Source organism: Gossypium raimondii, chromosome 5, assembly GCF_025698545.1.
Source record: "Gossypium raimondii isolate GPD5lz chromosome 5, ASM2569854v1, whole genome shotgun sequence".
Classification (NCBI taxonomy): Eukaryota; Viridiplantae; Streptophyta; class Magnoliopsida; order Malvales; family Malvaceae; genus Gossypium; species Gossypium raimondii.
In genome coordinates, this window is record NC_068569.1 from 56,249,755 (window position 1) to 56,270,683 (window position 20,929).

A 20,929-nucleotide genomic window follows, 5' to 3' on the forward strand; every position below is an offset into this window, starting at 1 on the left:
GTAAAAATATAGGCCGAAATATGGGCTTGGGCAAAAAATAAGGCCCGATTTAAAAGCGGGCAGACCTCGAACACAACTTTTTGGCCGGGCCCCACCCGAATATAATAAATATTTTATTATTTTTATTTTTTAATTTTAAAATACTTTTAAAATACTTTTATTAAATTTTTAAATTTTAAAATTTTTTAAAATACTTTTTAAATTTTTTAATTTTAAAATATTTTAAAATACTTTTTAAATTTTATTTTAATTTTAAAATAATTTTTGGTATTTATTTAAAAAAGCAGGTCGGGCGGGCCGGGCAGGCTTATGAATTTTTTCGGGCCGGGCTGGGCAAAATTCTAGGCCCATATTTTGGTTTGGGCAGGCCGAGCCTAGGACCCGGGCCAAAATTTTTTTCTGGGCCCGGCCCGGCCCATGAGCACCTCTAGTGGCAACCTATAATGAGCATTGTCGAGTGCCACTCAATTTCATTCTTCACATCTTGCTTAATCATCATGTATTTATTTGTTGTTTTTTCGCTCTTGTTTCTAATAAATTTCTTAATTGGATGTTAATTTAGTGAGGAGATTTAAAGGGAAAAAAAAGACTTCATATCAAAAAGACTTTTCTTAGTAGAAGATAGAATAATTTATAAAATCAACACACCAATCACATATAATGTATGATATCAAATAAATTAAAGTCAATGGACAATATTCACACGAAAATAAAAACGCAGGGCGAGGAAGCTTCCAATCAGTTTATTTATAGATAGGATGGTGTTTACAACCTCCACCATTCTAATTATTAAGTGGGCACGTTCTTATTTATTCAAGTATTCGTATTTATATGTATAAAAAAGGCATTCCTATTTAAAAATCCGGCAGCTAATTAGACCAAGTTGCTGTTGCGTGGTCAAGATTTGTTTTGTTTTTAATATTACTAGGGAGAAATCAACCAGGTATTACATAATATGTTTTCGACAATAAATTATTTCCAAGTCTGCGTGATTTCTCAGTATAAATGTTTGTGTTTTGCTAATGAAAATGAAGCAACAATTCTACTAGCTTTCATCTACATTTCGCCCCAGAAATTATAGTAAAGCAGAGACAATGAGAGGATTATCGGTGTTGAGTTGGATTCTGATCATCTGCGTCTGCCAAGTAGCAGTGCGGAGCCAATACTACTCGGACACCGTACCATATCAACCCAGGCCAGTTGTGGTCACCAATCTTCATTTCTATATGCACGAATTTACGGGCACTACAGCAGTCGTGCTAACCCAAGCTAACATCACAAGCAATAATACATCAGTGACATTTGCCACCCTAGTTGCCGTTAATGATCCCCTCAGGACTGGTCCTGAGCCTGACTCAGAGCTGATTGGAAATGTTCAGGGTATTTCCCTCCTAGCCGGATCAAATGCATCGAGCACGCAGTACATAGATTTTGGATTCAATACCGGTAAGTTTAACGGAAGCTCTCTAAGCGTATTTTCAAGGGGAGAAGCTGGGCTTGCGGTGGTCGGAGGAAGAGGCCAATTCGCGATGGCAACAGGGACTGCACTATTTAACCCTCTCCTTATAAATGCCACCAATGTCATCATTGAATTTAACGTTACTGTAATTCATTACTAAGATGTTATTTACAGAGTCAATCGTCTTGGGTTGTGTGAAAGTCATATGATTATGCTCCACTTGTTAGAATAAATGTATGAGAAATATATAGGTTTGTAGTATTAAAAATTAAAATTCTCATACTTGGTCATTGTACTTTATCATTATACGAGAAATAAATATTAAATCCTTAGCTACAAAAATATATCTACTCCGTACTTATCTTCATCTCTAATAGAGGTTGGCTTATGCAAAATTCGGAAAGTTTATTGATAACGAAACAATTATTATATGGTGTCAAAGTCAAATATTACAACAAAAGCAAGTTTCTGGACTATTTGGCGTTGACTGCAACAAAGCAATCATGAAAACTTAAAAAAACCTAATATGGGCATTGGTGTGTTTGATTCTTTGGCCCTCGACATGTTTACTTTGCTCTATATATCATGACAAATATATTCTTGTGTTGGGACTTCAATTCCCAAAAATATGATCCAGATAACCAAAGTTTGATCAAAGACAGAGAGAAAAGTTTCATTATTTTTATTGATACCAAATTTTGTCCAAGTCGATAAATCCAGATTAGGCCATACTTAGTCCACTAACAGATCAACAAATCATGGCATAATGCCAAATTTTGCAATCAATATTAGATTTTTTTTTTTAAATTATGCTGTTATTCTTTGATCTTTTCGCTAAATTTAACTCTCAACCTTTCGTAAAAATTAAATTTGACCATCAACCTTTTAAAAATAGTCAAATTATTATATTTTTAATGCAATTATTAACTAAAACGTTAAAATTTTTAATCATGATAGCCCGCATAGCAATTCACACGTCTTTCATGCTAATTTTATAAAAATTTCTAAACCTTTTATAACTTTTATTTTATTTTATTTTTAAATATTTTATAACTATGAAATTATTAGTTGACGTGGCATATTAAACAAAAAAAGGCCATGTCATACCTAGATTGCCACACCAACATCATAAAAAATTAATGTTTTAATCAACATTTTCATTAAAAAGATAAATTGACACTTTTAAAAGATTAATGACAAATTTTAGTTCAAGTAAAAGAGCCCTATTAAGAAAAGTTAAACGTTGAGGGCTAAAATTGACATTATATTATAAATCAACCTTTTGAACTTAATTCAAGACTCAGTTAAATTTTGGGATTAAATTGAAATTTCAAATTAAACTAAGCCTTTGGTTAAATTTTTCAAAAGTTAAATCACAGCAAAAGTTAAATTTGACTTCCTAATCTCCAACCATAGACCAAATTTGTTGAAGTGTTCAGCTTATTACAATTTCTTTCATATAAAATTTCACTTTTAGTTTTATAACAGATTAATAAAATGCTCTTAACTTGTAAACTCAAACACTCAACTATACTATTTTAGTGTAAAATCTTTTCTTGTTTTGAAGATATTGTTTAGCAATTGACATTTATATTATCTTAAATAATTTGATGTATTATGAATAAGATTATTTATTTGATGTATTATGCGTTCTTCTTATTACACAATTTTATAATTGTTCGACATAGTCACTCAGTTGAACAAAGCTCGCTCACATCGGATGACAGAAAGGAGCAAAGTTGCCTATATAGGAACTCGTCCAGCTGACCTGAAGAAAGTCACGATCATATCATGTTGCATCTCACCACTGCAGCAAAAATGATGTTTAGCGGCAATCCCTTGCGGCGTTTACAGAGAAAGTGTCGTGTCGGTGCTCATGTAGTGGTGTTTGGAAAAAAAAAACGCCATCATATGCGCATGATATAGTGGTGTTTACCCAGAAAACACCGTTAATTCACTCACGTCAGCCAGCGAATTTCAACATTGCAGCCGGTAACACATTCGCACTAAATATTATATATGTCACTGTTTCTCGAACAATCACCAGGAAATATTTGAACTTATGGTGGCGACCAAGTCTCAAATGCTGTAATTTATACAATTGAAAAATATAATTAACTTTTAAATTTTAATTTGTGTATATTAGTGGCGGTTTAGTACATGGGAGATAATCTCATCACCTATCCAAAAGAAGCCTAGGTGTAGTCAAATAAACTATATTAAGCTCTAATTACATATTTTATTGTTTTGAGAGAGATTAAATGCTAACTATAGACTAATTAAAATAGATTAAAATGGTTTCCCAAAATAAAATGGTACATTTTGAATATAGAAACAAGTATAAAAAGTAATAGGAAATTATAGTATTTTAATAAAGGTTAAATATAAAATTGGTACTTGAATTTGTTCACTTCTCTCAGATTGGTACTTATAACTTTTTTCTTGTCCTAGATTGGTATTCGAATTTTTTTTTCTGTTAATTAAATAAGTACCTGAATCTAATGCCGTTAAGTTTAAGACATGTGATAGAATAAGATTGTGACATGTGCCATAAATGATGTCATGGTGATGTCATAATTTAAAAATATTTTATATTTTTTCTTTTGTCCCCCTTTGTTTGATGTTCCTTTTTTTTTTTCCCATTTTCTTTCTTCTTCTTCTTCTCTCTCATCCCAAGTTTCTTCTTCTTATTTGGCAATGACAATCAACAATTTTTTTCCACCGGTTTTTTCCTTCCTCAACCTTAAAACCCTTCTCTTCTATTTTTCTTTTTTCTATTTGTTTCTCGAGAAAGAAAAACCTAGATTTTCTATTTTTCTTTTCTGCATATACACTTGGAGAGATTGGAGGAAAGTTTTTTGCTGGTTCTGATAACTAATTGTGAAGATTTCTTTTTTATTTTGTTGAAGTTTGTGAGAATTTGTAAGAAAAATGGTGAACAAAGTTTAGGATATTTGGAACTACTGTTATATTTCGATTCTCTTTTGGAAATAAATTTGTTTTTATACAATTTTTCTTATGTGACAAATACATTTGGAAGAAAAAAGAGCTATTTTGGCGAGAAATTTCAACTGGTCACCTTTTCCTCCACTTTTTCATTTGCTCTGATTTATTTTCAGAAACATTAATGCCTAATCGTCACCTCTCTTTTCTCTCCCCCATTATACCCTCAAACCCCAACACCAAAACCCCCCAATTCATCCTTAACTTTCATTGCAGCACCCTACAACAACCTTCTAACTCAAACTTAGTCCCCACTCAACAGTTCAATTTAAACCCTCAAAACCCTTTTTAAAACAAGTTCCATGTTTGCCCAAAACAAAACCTATCATCATTCTCTATAAACCCAAAATGCCCCCTTTTCCAAACATATATTGGAAAGGGTTTTGATTAAACAGTGAGAACAAACATAAAACAAATAGGAAGAAGTAATAAAGAAGCTTTAGATTAAAAAAAATTGAAAGTTTTTAAAATTTGGAAATCTGAGAAAAAGAGAAATGAAGGAGATGAAGTTGGAGAAACAAAAAAATCGTTGACTGTCACTCCAGTGCCATTTTTAGGCCGAAAAGAAGGCCAACCATTGGCGACGATGGAGGCAGCAACTTGGGTTGAGGGAGGAAGAAGGAAGAAGGAAAGAAAAAGGAACCTCTCAAAAAAAGGGGAGGAAAGTCGAAAGAAAAAACAGTTTTTTTTTATTTTTTTTTAAAATTACGACATCACCATGACATCATTTATACCATGTGACATAATCTTATTCTGCCATGTGTCATAAACTTAACAGCGTACTCAAGTACCGATTTAGTTGATGAAAACAAATAAAAAAAACTACAAGTATTAATCTGGGAGGAGTAGATAAATTCAAGTACCAATTTTATATTTAACCCTTTTAATAAATTTTCTTCTTTATCTAAGACACTCATTTAACTAATTAAAATCATTGCATATTTTATTGTGTGGTTAAATAATGAAAAATATTAATTATTTTTCTCATAAAATGTTATAATAAAAATAGAGGCAAATTCATATTTTTGTTCTTAAAAATGGCGGACTGTGTGTCCACAAAGAAACTAGGGAGCATTTTGATATAATCCCAATACAACTCTCGTCCAATCGCCAAAAGTTTTAGAAGGCCTCCAAGTTGCCAAAAGAAAAAAATTTGTTTTAGTCTGTTGTCAAGCTACACAGGGAAGAGGCTACATGCACCTTGCTCCGGGTGTACCTTGAAAACGATGGCTTGCGTCCAAGGCCATTACTTGAGCGTGATGGCCAACCAAAGTTGTTCAGAGGGCCATCCCCAAGCGCAATTGTTACCCAAAGTCCTTAGAAGGCCTCCGAGGGCCATATCTGTGGCCTTCGAGTATCCAGACGACAAATTTACCTAAGTTGTCAAGCTACGTTAGGAAGAGGCTAGACAACCTTTGCTCCCGGTCGTGATGGCTGGCCAAAGTTGTTAGAAGGGCCATCCATGTTGATTATATACTTTAAAAGTAATTAACAAGGTTGTGGCTACTCTTCATTATTTCAAAATTATATTGACATCAAATTTTATGCATAAAAAGTAAATAATATGCATATATCAATATATGATAAGTACACTTAAATGATACCTATGGACATTAATACGAGAATAACCCTGTTTTACTTAATTATGCATAAAATCAAGCATCAAAATTAAACTGATAAAATTTAAAATTTCTAGAATATTTGAAACTTTGACATTTGTTTATTACTATAGAATGTTAAATGATATTGTCGAAATTGACATTTTTATGTGTTTTATTTTGATGAACTTTTGGGTACGATGCTACTAATTTTGGTATTTATTGTCTAAATTTCTATATATCTGTAGTGCAAGTACAAATTATGGAGAACAAGTAAAAATATGGAGTTACATGAAAGATTTGAGCATGAGAGTAGTAATTTGACGTACAAGGCTTTTAGATTTTAGGATGATTTTATTTTAATATTTATTTTTATTTAAATATTATTTGTAAAGATATGTTATTAAGAGTTTAATCAAGATTAAGTTTTATCCCATATCTTTTATTTAGATAATTATTCAATTTTATCTTTTGAGTTTGTTTAGGAATAGAATACTAAGTTATTTGATAAATTGAAAATCTAAATGTTGAAAAATTAAATAGTAAAAATTAAGTATTGAATTTAAGTTATAAAATATGTTTGGTATATTACTTAACTACAAAATTTAATTAGATTATTTAATATATAATAATTTTAAAAATTTTAAAGGTAAAATATTTAAAGGATTATCAAATGTGTTAAAGTTAAATCACTAAAAATATTAATTTTAGTTGATTTAATTTTTCAATGGACTATGAGAAAAAGGGTAAGGTGTTAATTCCAGCTTAAAATCGTTGAAAACGTGGATCATAGCTTGAATTTATTTTCTTAAAATAAATTTTATTTTATGTGAATTACAATTTCTATGGGTTCCTTTGGAGATAATTACTTTCCCATTGAAAGTAATAAAATCATTTTTTATTCTGCGTTTGGCCTGCATTGCTTGAGCCCACACTCGGCACAATTTGGAGTACAAAGATAGTAGAGAAAGTCATTCGGATGAAAGTCTTAAACGATTCAAATCTGTCTCGCTTAAAGCACATACTTTTTAGGAAAAGTTTATTGCTATATCTCAGTCTAGATCGAAAAAGAACCGTTAAATACTAGATGGGACCCAATGCAATTAATGCACCATAGAAAAAAACACTTTTGGGAATTCTGTTTGCTTCAGATAAATTTCATTCATGTTTATTGGGCACTAAAGATATTGTTTTTTCTGATCTTGCAACCTTGAAGTTTTTACTAAGCAAAACCGAGACTAATCCGATGGATCCTTCTTCTTCAAGAAATTGATCTCGAAATTAGAGATAAAAGTGGCTGTGGAAACTCAATGGCTGACCATCTGAAAATTGCCAGTTTTGAAGATCGTTCACCTTTAAAGGACAAATTCCTGGATGAAAACCTCTTCTCCGTTCACAAAATTTATCCGTGGTATGCAGACATGATAAATTACCTAGTAACAGGTACACTCCTCACTAAATTAACTCGATCTGAAAAAGATAAAATTAAGTGAGAGCCTAGATATTATATTTGAGATGATCCATACTTGTGGAAACACTATCCAGATAAGGTAATTAGAAGGTGTGTGCCCGAAATTAAGCTAAACTCCATCTTATCATTCTGTGATTCTTATGCATACGGTGACCATTTTAGTCCTAAATGAACTACTCATAAAATTTTAGAATGTGGTTTATTTTGGTTTGTGTTATTTCGTGATGCTTATACATTCTGCAAAACTTGCGAGAAATGCCAAAGGTTAGTTAACTTAAGTCGAAGAAATCTAATTCCATTAACCTCGATTTATGATTGGAAAATCTTTAACGTATGGGGAATAGAATATTTCATGAGCCCTTTTATGTCCCATCCTCCTCCTTAATAGCTCATCTACATGGGAGTATTCCTAACTCCTTTACTTTTCAATATTTTCAATTCCTTTTCAATATTTTCAATTCCTTTACTGTAATTTTTTTCATTTTTGCTGCTATTCTTGCATATCTACTATTGAATGTGCAACGCCCCGCTTAATTTGTTTTTATTTCTGTAAATGCCTAACACAAATTTGTATTTGCTTCAGTGGTTAAATATTTTAGGTGTGTGTATGAGGTCTTGAGTTCAAGTCTTATATTTGCAAATTTTGTTAGTCCTAGCCTTATCCTTCATAGATTGGGTTATATTCTGTTTTCGGTAAACTTACATTAGAATGAGCCTATTGGTTCGAGTGGTAAGAAGTTAGGGTGTTGGAGGTCCCGTGTTTGAATCTTTATGAGAGTGAAGGTGTTAATTTTTTGCTTTGTTAGCATCAGAGTTTCAGTAGAGCTAAAATTCTGAGGTGGTTGTGAGTTAGTGGGAGAAAAATAAGGGGACATGTTATCATATCTGGGATTTTTATTTCTTTTTTTAAATTTTTAGTTATTTTTTTTCTTTTTTTAAATTTTTAGTTTTTTTTCTCTTTCCCAATAACAATCTAACGTTAGTTTCTTTGTTCCCTGCCATTTTTTTCCTCTCTTTTCCAGCAATTTTATCTCTTTTTATCGTATCTTCATTTCTCGATATTTCGATGTTTTTTGTACGACTCTGGTAAGTGAATTTTGGTTTCTGTAACATTTGAGTTATAAAACACTGGTTAGAGTTATACCTTACGTTTTGGCAAATTAGTGAGTAAGTTAAGAGTTGTTTTATGTAAATTTGTGGTGTAAGAAAAGGTTGTGAGCAAGGAAGTTCTGCTTCGACAGCCTAAATCATGTTGGTGGCTGTTCATGTTGTCAGTAAGTTCTGTGCATTATTTCGAGTCATGTGTCGATTCGTAAATTGATTGCTAATTGGAGAAGGTATGCTGTATAGTAGGTTTCGGTGGGCTTGAGATTATTGTAGCATCTTAACCGAACCAGGTCTGTGTCCCAAAAACGCAAAAAATTGGGTTTCGATGAAAGTCAAAAATGCATTCTATCGACGCCACATGGGCGTGTGCCTGGCCGTGTGGTTGGCTGTATGCAAGACACAGCCGTGTGTTTGACGAAGGTGTGGTCGTACGTAAGGCACAGCTATGTGATGGTGTGAGTGTGGCCGTGTTGGCCACACGGGCTAGGCCAAGTTAAGCGTGTAGGCCCACATTGGCGTATGGGTTGTGGGTCAGGCCGTGTGGGCCACACGGGCAAGGCCAATCTGGGTGTGTAGGCTACACGGGCGTGTGGGCCCATAATTCTAAAATTTTCCCTAGGGTCGCACGGATCGTCCAATAGACTATGGTCTGATATTCTGTGAGTTTGCTCTGAGTAGGACACTGTAATGCATGTCTGATTATTTTGCTATATATTCTAGATACCTATATGCAAGCATGTTAAGCATGATATTTTTGTATTTATAATCTGTAATTATGTTTGGGGGTGAGAATTGTATATGTGGAGGAAGTATTATGTACAGCGAGCTTCCGCCTATATTCTGGTAGCTTGACTGCATATTATCTGTTATGTGTCGTATCGACACTATATGGTGTGTAGGGACGGGTGGGTTTTTATAACCCCACATGGTGTGATGGGATAGTCGAAGATGGTATGTAGAGAATGGGGGTAGGATTATGTATATTTGTTCTGCATATCTAGTTATGTTATCTGTATTTGCAAAGGACTTATGTCCAAATCTGAATCTGACTGAATATGTGATTTTTGTATGTTTAGCATGCCTATTTCTGTTGGGTTACACATTGAATTTACGAAAACTCACCTCTATTTGTCTGTTCTATTTAGGTAATCCACAGACTTAGGCGGATTAGTGTGGCAGAGTCTCATGGTGACCACAAGTTTGCGAACTATTTTAAATTAATGATTTTGTTTAAATATGGATTATTTCTGGGACTTTGTAATTAAGGGACTCTCCGAATTGTTTGGTTTTATTTTGGGATTTCCATTTTAACTCTGTATTTGCAATGGTTAGAAGAAAATATGGTTTTTACTAAAACGAAAGCTTTCTGAAAGTATGAACGGGATTTTCAAATATAACGATTTCTAAGACGTCCGCGATAAATTATGTTTTTGCAAAAGAATTGATTAATTAACTCTTTCAGTAATAATTGTAAACTTGAATGATTTTTCAAACAACTATACAAAGCTTTATCGAAATGGCATTGCTTTCAAAACCCTTCTTTGTAACATCTCTAGATTCAACTATAACGTCTAGGCCGGGTTTGAGGTGTTAAAGAATGGGCTGGGTTTTTTTTTTTTTTGTCATTTCGTGCCCATGACTAGGCCTATAATCGTTAAATGCCTTATATTCCGCTTCTTCGTTCATGTTTATATCATTTGACATTGGTCTGAAATTCTTCTATCTTTACATCTTAGTCATATAGATGTATTGTAAATGAATACTCTTGTTTTGCACTTGAAATTTGGTGATTGATTGAATGACGTTTGGATACTTTTTGTTTGCTAATGGTCACTCCATGGATATTGGCGTTTTTTAAAACTTTTTTGGACACTGCTATGTGACAAATGTTTCTCAATTTTCTTTCTTCTTGAAACAAAAAGAAAAAAATTTGAGGAAGAGAGGTTGAATAATGATGTTGGTGTCTTAACAAGTTTGGTAATTGTTGATTTTCATGGAAATTAATTAAAGATTGGATGAAACGATTGTGTGTACTTAATTGGAAAATATTCACATCTATTGCTTGGATTGGAAGTCTTAAGGGCTATAATTTTATATACATTCCTTTTCTGGCTTTTGACTGGCAATAGCAGGGGTTAAGCGTTCGGATACCTTTAAAGCATGATGGTGAAAGTGTTGAAGAGAACGGGAGTATTGGCCTTCATTTGATTAGTTGTTTTATTTCTGCTGCTATGTATTCAGTTAAAGGGATTTTGCAGAGTTAATTTTATTGGCTTTGGTAGAGTTCATTGTATGCTGCAAGTTTTTGAGACTAGAATGACTTGGATTCTCCATGGCCTTTTTCTGTATTTGTTAATGGTTGAGAAAAAAAAACAATACCAAGTGTTAATTTCATTTTAAAAAGGTCGAAAACGTGGATCATAGACGGCTTTAATTTCAATTTCAGAATAGACCCTTTGGTTTTCTTCTTCATCTTGCGCCATTGACCTTGCTACCATTCTGCCAAGTTTCTTTCTTTTTATTAAATCCTATTTATTTTTATTTCCTTTATTTATTTAAGGTTGATCAATTTCGGTGTTTGAGTTGTGAGACACGAATCTATATTTAATCCTTTTTACTTTATCATTCGATTTTTTTTCTGCATCAAAGATAGATAGGATCATCTCACAATATTCTTTTCGGCATTATTTCGAGAAAGGCCCTTGTACGGTGTTGAAAATAATTCATAGTTGGTAAAAATTAGTTTGATTCGTAATTGTCAAAAAAACAAGTTGACGTGATTCAATTAAGAGTGCAGTTTGGTGACACCACGGGAATTAGTAATCTTATTAATTTAAATGATCCATACAATTTAGATAATTAATTATAGTTGGGTTGTTTTAATTTGCAAGGCTATCAAGGAATAAATCCTAAAAGATACTTTCTGGGTTATTTGCTCAATAAAAGTTAATTGTAGGGTTGTTCTCACCATTAATTTACTGTTAAAACTAAATTGATGATCTAATCAACATGTGAGAAGACATTGGTAGTATGTGAATCCATTTTAAACCCAAGTTTATTTTATTTAATTTCATGTCCACACTTTATTTACTATTTTATTTCTCGAGATATTAATTATATCAAACAAACATTTGTTTGCAGAAGATAAAATAATTTATAAAATCAGCACATCAATCACATGTAATATATAATATCAAATAAATTAAAAGTCAATGGTCAATATTCAGACGAAAACAGAAACACTGGGGGGAGGAAACTTCCAATCTAAAATAATTAGACCAAGATTCTGTTGCGTGATCAAGATTTGTGTTCTTTTTAATATTACCACGGACAAATCAATCATGTATTATATAAAATGTTTGGGACAATAAATTATTTTCATGTCTGCGGGTTTTCTCACTATAAACCTTTCTGTTTTCTTAATAAAATTGAGGTAACAATTCTATAGTTTCATCTACATTTCGCCCCAGAAATTATAGTAAAACAGAGACAATGAAAGGAACATTGATGATGAGTTGGATTCTGATCATCTGCCTCTCCCAAGTAGCAGTGCGGAGCCAATACTACTCAGATACCCTACCATATCATCCCAGGCCACCTAAGGTCACCAATCTTCACTTCTTTATGCACGAACTTACGGGTGTTACAGCAGTCGTGCTAACCCAAGCTAACATCACAAGCAATAATTCATCAGTGCCATTTGCTACCCTAGTTGCTGTTAATGATCCCCTCAGGACTGGCCCTGAGCCTGACTCAGAGGTGATTGGAAATGTTCAGGGTATTTCCCTTTTAGCCGGATCAAATGCATCGAGCACGCAGTACATAGAATTTGGATTTAATACCGGTAAGTTTAACGGCAGCTCTCTAAGCGTATTTTCAAGGGGAGAACCAGGGCTTGCGGTGGTCGGAGGAAGAGGGCGGTTCATGATGGCAACAGGGACTGCACTATTTAACCCTATCCTTATAAATGCCACCAATGTCATTATGGAATTTAACGTTACTGTAGTTCATTACTAAGATGTTATTTACAGACTCAATTCTCTTGGATTGTGAAAAAGTCATATGATTCCACTCCACTTGGATAGAATAAATGTATGAGATTAACATTCTCATACGTCATCATTGTACTTTATTATTTTATTACAAATATATTTATTCAGTATTTATCTTCATCTCTGCTAGAGGTTGGTTTACGCAAAAGCTGAGAAAAGTTTACTTTGCTCAATATATCATAACAGATATATTGTTGTGTTGAGATGAATAAATCTTGAGACGTTGGAATGACTTCAATTCCAAGGAAATGATTCAAATCACCAACACCTTTACTCGAAAATCTCTCCACCGAAGTTTGAGCAAAGTAAAAAAGAAAACTTTTATTACTTAATTTTATTGATACAAAAACTTGTTTGAATCAATAAATTTGGATTTAACTATACTTAAAGCCTCTAATTATCAATAAATCCAAACATAATGTCAAATTTAACTCTTAATGTTTATATTTTTTACTCATTTTGATTTTTATTCTTTTTTTTTTAAATTAAATTTTAGCTTCAACCTTTTTAAAGGGGTCAAATTTGACCACCAACATCTAAAAAAGAGTCAAATCGAATTGTCATATTTGTATAAAGTATATGTAAGTTTTCACTTCAACATCATTAAAAAATTAATGACCTTACCTGCACCAGTATATGGGACACTATTTGTCACACTGAAACCATCTCGAGTGAGATGAGAAGTGCCCCTTGAATCAGGAAACCTGACATGCTCTCCAACAATAGAGCATTCACAGAAGCAGAAGAACCATTTGTAGAAACAAAAGCACCTGCTACATTCTATTTGTTGTCATTATCAACATCACCCATTGAGCAAAGATTAGCACTTGTACCTCTCTATGACCTACATTAGGCTTAAGAAAACCGATAAAAGAAGTATCAAAACGATAATAGCACTTTTGTACACTGTGCCCAATTTTCCACACAAATGGCACTGACATCAGTTTGAAAAATGGCCTCTGCCTTGACCTCGATGAAATGAACCTCCTCTGCCTCAATATCCAACTGAAGCAGACACACCTTCTGTGGGCCACTGATAACCCTGTGCTCCATGAGAAGTAGACTGACTTGTGATTAACATGAAGAGTCTAGCCATAGCACCTAACTCTGCCTAGCTTCAAGGTCAATCAGGATCGAAGACAAAGCAGGTACATCATAGGCTTGTTTGCTACTGATGATTAAGGTGACCACCGAATCAAATTCACTAGGTAAACCATTAAGAATAGCTGCAATATGCTTTGCATCAGATATCTTTTCTCCACATATACAAAGATTATCCTTAATCAATTTAAGTTGTCTCAAATAATCACGCATGTTTTGATCCCCCTTCTTTTGAAGGTACAAAGAATACTGAAGATTCATAATCTTGGTAATTGTTTTAGCAGAATACAACCGACCAATGACTTCCCAAATTTCAACAACCGATTAACGCATAACCAAATCTAGTAAAATCTCAGGACTGACTACAGAAAGTAACCAAGATGCTATGGCTTTATCTTGTTTATTAAATGAAACTCTTTCAGGATTTTTAACTAGATGGCCAGACTCATCAAAAACAAACTCAAGAGGTATAGCCTGAGTACCATCAATGTAAGACTTCAAACCATAACTCTCCAAAGCAAAAGAAACTTACTGTTTCCACAGTGTTAAGAGTATAGATAAGAACTGTGCTAACTAAATCTGTTATTGAGCTAGCCTATTAGTTGTTAGTTTGTTAGTCAAACAGTTAAGTTGTTAGCAATAGCAGTTACTCATATATTCTATATATACCATTGCTATAATGTACAAACTCAATATACAAGAATAAATACAAATAATTTTCTTATTACTCAATTCATTCTATTCTTTCAATACATAGTATAGTTTCACTCATTCAATACACAATACATTTACAACTCACCATAAGTGTTAACAAAGGGTGTCTTCATCTTTGTCAGGGAAAGTACATTCGCGATCTACTTGACAGGAGCTCTATGTTACATGCAAAGAGCGTCCATACTCCAATGGTTAGCTCATCTACTCTATCCAAGGATGGCGGGGATCATCTTTGTGATCCTACTGAATACAGAAGCATTGCAGGTGCTTTACAGTATGTGGTCCTGACTCGTCCTGATATTGCTTATGCCGTAAATAGTATCTGCAGTTCATGCATGCACCTACTACTGTCCATCTGGTTGCCTTAAAACGAATCATGCGATATTTATGTGGTACACTTGGTTATGGGATTATTTTTTGTCCATCTGACTGGCTTTCTTTAGTTGGTTATGCGGATTCTAACTGGGGGCTAGATTTTGATGATCGACACTCTACGATGAGCTACTGTGTGTACTTTGGTCACACACTTGTCTCCTAGTGTTCCAAGAAACAGCATGTAGTTTCACGGTCTACGGCTGAGGCTGAATATCAGAGTCTTGCTACAACTACTAGTGATATTGCTTGGTTAGTCTCGTTACTAAGGGAGTTACATCTTAAGAGTATTGATCTACCGACCATTTGGTGTGACAACTCTAGTGCAGTTGGCGTAGCTAGTAATCCTTTCTTACATTCCAAATTCAAACATGTCAAGCTTGATTTATTTTTTGTTCACGAAAAGGTAGCAGGTGGCTCTGTTATTGTTGGTGAGGTCCCTGCCTATGAGCAAGTTGTTGACATTCTTACCAAGCCACTCTCTGTATCGTACTTTGTTTAATTTCGGAATCTTTTTCAGGTTTTACCTACCGGAAAAATGGGTGAACGTTAAGAGTATAGATAAGAACTGTGCTAGCAAACTCTGTTATTGAGCTATTCTATTAGCTATTAGTTTGTTATTCAAGCAGTTAAGTTGTTAGCAATGGCAGTTACTCATATATTCTATAAACAGCATTGCTATAATGTACAAACTCAATATACAAGACTAAATACAAATAATTCTCTTATTACTCAATACATTCTATTCTTTCAATACTTATTATAGTTTCATTCATTCAATACACAATACATTTACAACTCACCGTAGGTGTTAACACACAGGATAATTGATTTCATCAAGCTGAATATTGATCGTCTTGTTAGTGAAGTTCTTGGAAACATTGGTGGAACTGCTACCAGCAACTTCTCGATCTTCTGCCATTACAAATTTCAGGGAAAAAAACTTTCAAAAAACCAGCTCAGGTACCGTATTAGAAGACTAGAAAAGAGATGAATAGAGAAAGCAATATTGTATTACATATTACAAACTTACACAGAGATAAGCAACCATATATATACAGGAAGAGAATCAAGAAAGTATAACAAAGATGAATAATTGTAGCTAACTAACATTACCTAACTAACTAATAGTCTAACAGACTGAGCCAACTATATATTTACTGCTAACACGTAGAGACATTTATTGTTTTCTTTTCTCTATTTCCTTTTTCTTTTGTTTAAGATGTTGTTAAATCTTCTAACGCAAAATGAGATGACAACTCAAGCACCCCACCACGGTTACACGATTCGATACATCTCTAAACAACCATTTTTCTCTACTTATGACACCGTGATTAGAGTAATTTATTGACTTGAAATATCACTCGGACCTTTTGAAGCGAAGTGAAATGACAATCAAAGCACCCCATCCTAGTTACTCTATCTGTCACAATTCACAAGTTCTTACTCATAATTTAAGCTGTCAGTGAAGTATTCTTTTTTCCTTCTGTTTTCTCTTCTGTTTTGTTTTTCTTTGTCGTTTTTCCAAATGAGCAATTTGTCTAAGCGAGTATAGAAAATGTCAAATTCCATGAGACATGTATTAGCACACAATTCAGTTCCAAATTTAACAAATTCCAATAGAGTATTGCAAGAGTGTGGAAGATTTAGGCAAGATTGCAAGCCTCACAGTTCTCTCTTGGGTTGATTAGTGTCCCCAAGCCCAGAATAGCGCTTTAGTTACTCGAGAAAAAGAGAAAAATTGGCAGAACGGTGGTGGTGAATTCCACAACCTGCTTTGCGCAAAAAAACAAAGAAAATTAATTAGACCATGTTTTTGATTTCTAATAAATTTCTAGATTCGCTGTTAATTTCTGAAGGAGATTTAGAAAAAAAAAAGAGAGATTTCATATCTAACAAACATTTGTTTGCAGAAGATAAAATAATTAATTAAATCAACACATGTAATATATAATATTCACACGAAAACAGAAACGCTGGGGGAGGAAACTTCCTATCTAAAATAATTAGACCAAGTTTCTGTTGAGTGATCAAGGTTTGTGCTCTTTTTAATATTACCACGTGGAAATCAATCATGTACTATATAAAATGTTTGGGACAATAAATTATTTTCATGTCTGCGGGTTTTATCACTATAAATCTTTCTGTTTTCTTAATAAAATTGAAGCAACAATTCTATAGCTTTCATCTACATTTCGCCCCAGAAATTATAGTAAAGCAGAGACAATGAAAGGAACATTGATGTTGAGTTGGATTCTGATCATCTTCCTCTCCCAAGTAGCAGTGCGGAGCCAATACTACTCAGATACACTACCATATCATCCCAGGCCACCTAAGGTCACCAATCTTCACTTCTTTATGCACGAACATACGGGTGTTACAGCAGTCGTGGTAGCCCAAGCTAACATCACAAGCAATAATTCATCAGTGACATTTGCTACCCTAGTTTCCGTTAATGATCCCCTCAGGACTGGTCCTGAGCCTGACTCAGAGGTGATTGGAAATGTTCAGGGTATTTCGCTCTTGGCTGGATCAAATGCATCGAGCACGCAGTACATAGAATTTGGATTTAATACCGGTAAGTTTAATGGCAGCTCTCTAAGCATATTTTCAAGAGGAGAACCTGGGCTTGCGGTGGTTGGAGGAAGAGGACGATTCATGATGGCAAAAGGGATTGCACTATTTAACCCTATCCTTATAAATGCCACCAATGTCATTATGGAATTTAACGTTACTGTAATTCATTACTAAGATGTTATTTACAGACGCAATCCTTTTGAATTGTGCTCCACTTGATTAGAATACTTGTATGAGAAATATATATATATATATATATATATATATATATTATCTGATTAAAATATATAATTCTCATGTTTCATCATTGTACTTTATCATTATAAGAGAAATAAAGGTTAAATTCTTAGCTACTAAAAATGACACATAAATATATCTATTCAGTATTTATCTTCATCTCTGATAGAGGTTGATTTATGCAAAAATTGGAAAACACTGCTATTTTATCATTTTGTCCCTTCAGAAACCAATATAAAAGTTGGTCATTCTATTCATTTTGACACAACACAAGCAAACAACAGTTCTCCTTTTTCTCTCGTTTGTTTCCTTTAGCAATTTTTCCGGGCAAATTTTTTTGACTAAATTTTTGCTTTTTCTTCTGATTCCTTTCGAGAAGAGCGATACCAGTTGTATTTCCCCTTCTTAATTCGAGTGTACAAATTTTGAAATTTTGCATTAACATTGGGGGACGATGTTCATTATACGATTACACCGGTCAGAACGAATTTACTTTTAAGGAAGTGGCTCTTCCATGACACAATGATTTTTTTTTTTTGTGTACACTTAATTTATTTTCCCTATCAATGCTAACGATTTTATTTTGTAGTAGTATATTTCTAACAAAAATAACTTCAGTTCCCGAGAAATTATTCAAATAACCAAGATCTTTGCTCGAAAATCTCTTTGCCAAAGTTCAAACAAAGTTAGAGAAAAGTTTTATTATTTTTATTGATGCCAAATTTCATCCTCAAATCCAGATCCGACAATTTTTAAGCTTTCAATAGATCTATAAATTAAGGCATAATACCAAATTTAATCTTGAGCGTGATGGCCAGCCAAAGTTGTTCAAACGGCCATCCGGCGGCGCGATTGTGGCCCAAACTTGTTAGATGGCCTCCAGAGATTGTCGGCCTCCAAGTTGCCATATGACCCAAATTTGTGTAAGTTTTCAAGCTACGCCGAGAAGAGGTTAAATGGCCCTTGCTCCCGGTGTACCCTAACTACTATGGGTTGTCTCCAAGGGCCATTTTGGAGCACGATCCCATCCATAATTATATACTTTAAAAATAATTAAAGGTGTTGTGGCTACTTTTCAATATTTGAAAATTATATTAATTACATGACATCTGATTTTAAAATAAATATTTCTCGAACAGTAATGACATATAATATATTTTTCACCCAGATTGTGGGTGCCGTGGGAGTTTACTTGGTAAATAAAATACTAAAACTTATACCTAAATTTATCGATACAATTAGTTATTTATACTTATATTGTCTAAGTAATTACATTTCACCATATTTGACAGGAAAGTAGTGGAAGAACCAAAGAATTAGTAAATATTAGGAATAGCTACTGCTCCACATGATCAAGGACACTGCTAGAATGAAGTTCTTTGGTCTAAAGGGAATTGCAGTACATACAATTAACAGAAAAGTTTATGAAGGTTGAGGAACTCTAGAATTAATCTTCATATATCGGGAGAACATAATGTCGATTGATTGTATTCTTCTATTCTTGTTGCTTAGTTCTTATACATAGAATATTATTGTTTGTTGTAGCAAATTATTTTCCTTTTCTGAACCAAATCCACAAATGGAGGTATTTGAACGTCAATGTTGAAAGAAGATCATATTACTTGAAATATTTTAAAAGTATTGTTGAAATATTTGGAGTTGCTGAGATGTGGTTTAGGAAGTGTCTACTTCATTCACTACTCTAGAATCAAGTCGGATCGGATCAATTCTATCAGATCCCTTAGATTGAGGAGGTTGGATCATATTAGAACGTTGAAGGTTTAGTTGCCAACAGTCCTTATTTACTTTAGTTGTTATTACTATATGGTTTTTAGCATATTTAGTTGTTGTTTAATAGGTATTCTGACAGATCTTCATTATGATAGCATGTCTCAAAATTTATATATATTTGAGAGACTTGTATAAGTTGATGTGTTGATTTTTTATAGCATTTAATATGTTCAAGTGAGGAACTTTATCTGTAAGAGTGCATTTGGTTGTAAAAACTTTGTATTGTGATGTTACATGCTATGTTCTCAAGGGGAGAATTTAGTGGTGAGAAAATTCTCTTCGGTGTGTTAGGATCTAGTGTCCTTAGTGTAGTATTGAAGTCTATGTAGTTGTAATTTTCGAACAAACTGGCTTAATAGAATATTCATCAGTTTCATTAACATCTTCATGTATTATCCTTAATGAGTTTTGCATGCAAAGCAAAATAAAGCAAATATCAACTCACTAATTATCCAATGCTTAACTAATACTAAGCGATATTACGTGGTCGACTCATAATATGAAAAGACAAATTATATTAGTAGATAATCTAAACACCTCTTTAGTCTTATCTTTGGTATCAGAATAGATGGCACCCAAAAAATAGTAACATGGATGTGACTGACTAAGTTGACAGTATATCATAAAATACCCAAGTTAAATAAATCTTAGATCGATTTAAATCAAATATAATTTTTCATTGTGTTCGGCCTTTAATTAAGTCGAGACAATCCAATTTAGACACAATTTTATTAACTAATCAACTTCCAATATATACATAGATAATTAAAAACGTCAAGGTGGTGGCAAAAATTTGTTCTAACACCGATTACTCTATAACTTCCCACCTCAAACTTCATATCCTTAATTAAATTACCAATATTTTAAAAAATTAAATTAAATGCCATAATTTATCTCCTTAGAAAAAACCTAGTAAATCTTTTATTTTAATATACTTATTTCTCAAGATATTAATTATATACACCATTTTTCTCAACCACATTGCACGTGTAAAAATTTTAGTATTTATTAAAAAAAATTTCCAGGTCGTGGGACTTTACTTGGAAAATAAAATACTAAAACTTATAAAATATTTTTGTAAACTGATACTACTGAGGTAAGATGAGTTGATAGTTGCTAAGTGACACTCGATAATGCCACTGTAGATTGCTTCTGAGATGGTTAAATACTCACCTTATTTTGTTACACAATTTAATGAAAAAAAATCTTTGGACTTGTTTAATGTGATGTGCTATTAAAGATACTATGGTTCATCTATAGAAACTAGTCTTAGGCTTGGGCCCAACCCAAAAAAAACCAAACAAAAACCAAAAAATAAAAGTCCAATAACAATACATTGACCCAATAAGGTCCAATGACAATAAAACCCAAACATCATTAGCCCAAATAACATAAACTCTAACCCAATAACCAGCCCAATGCACCCAACATTTTCATCAAAAAAACA

General features: G+C 33.2%; 3 protein-coding genes across 3 annotated transcripts; all 3 read left to right on the forward strand.

Annotated features, from left to right (window-relative positions):
- The first annotated feature begins 1,024 nt into the window (after positions 1 to 1,024).
- Positions 1,025 to 1,801, forward strand: LOC105768524 (dirigent protein 4). The gene has a single exon (XM_012588482.2). The coding sequence runs from the start codon at positions 1,095 to 1,097 to the stop codon at positions 1,617 to 1,619; it is 525 nt and encodes a 174-aa protein (XP_012443936.2). The 5' UTR covers positions 1,025 to 1,094; the 3' UTR covers positions 1,620 to 1,801.
- Positions 1,802 to 12,033: 10,232 nt separating this feature from the next.
- LOC105768530 (dirigent protein 4) lies at positions 12,034 to 12,810 on the forward strand. The gene has a single exon (XM_012588491.2). The coding sequence runs from the start codon at positions 12,131 to 12,133 to the stop codon at positions 12,653 to 12,655; it is 525 nt and encodes a 174-aa protein (XP_012443945.1). The 5' UTR covers positions 12,034 to 12,130; the 3' UTR covers positions 12,656 to 12,810.
- A 4,207-nt stretch (positions 12,811 to 17,017) lies between these two features.
- LOC105768531 (dirigent protein 4) lies at positions 17,018 to 17,814 on the forward strand. The gene has a single exon (XM_012588492.2). The coding sequence runs from the start codon at positions 17,104 to 17,106 to the stop codon at positions 17,626 to 17,628; it is 525 nt and encodes a 174-aa protein (XP_012443946.1). The 5' UTR covers positions 17,018 to 17,103; the 3' UTR covers positions 17,629 to 17,814.
- Positions 17,815 to 20,929: the final 3,115 nt, after the last annotated feature.

Excerpts from the sequence above, each read along its gene's own strand:
- LOC105768524 (XM_012588482.2), top strand. The coding sequence starts at position 1,095 with ATGAGAGGATTATCGGTGTTGAGTTGGATTCTGATCATCTGCGTCTGC.
- LOC105768530 (XM_012588491.2), top strand. The coding sequence starts at position 12,131 with ATGAAAGGAACATTGATGATGAGTTGGATTCTGATCATCTGCCTCTCC.
- LOC105768531 (XM_012588492.2), top strand. The coding sequence starts at position 17,104 with ATGAAAGGAACATTGATGTTGAGTTGGATTCTGATCATCTTCCTCTCC.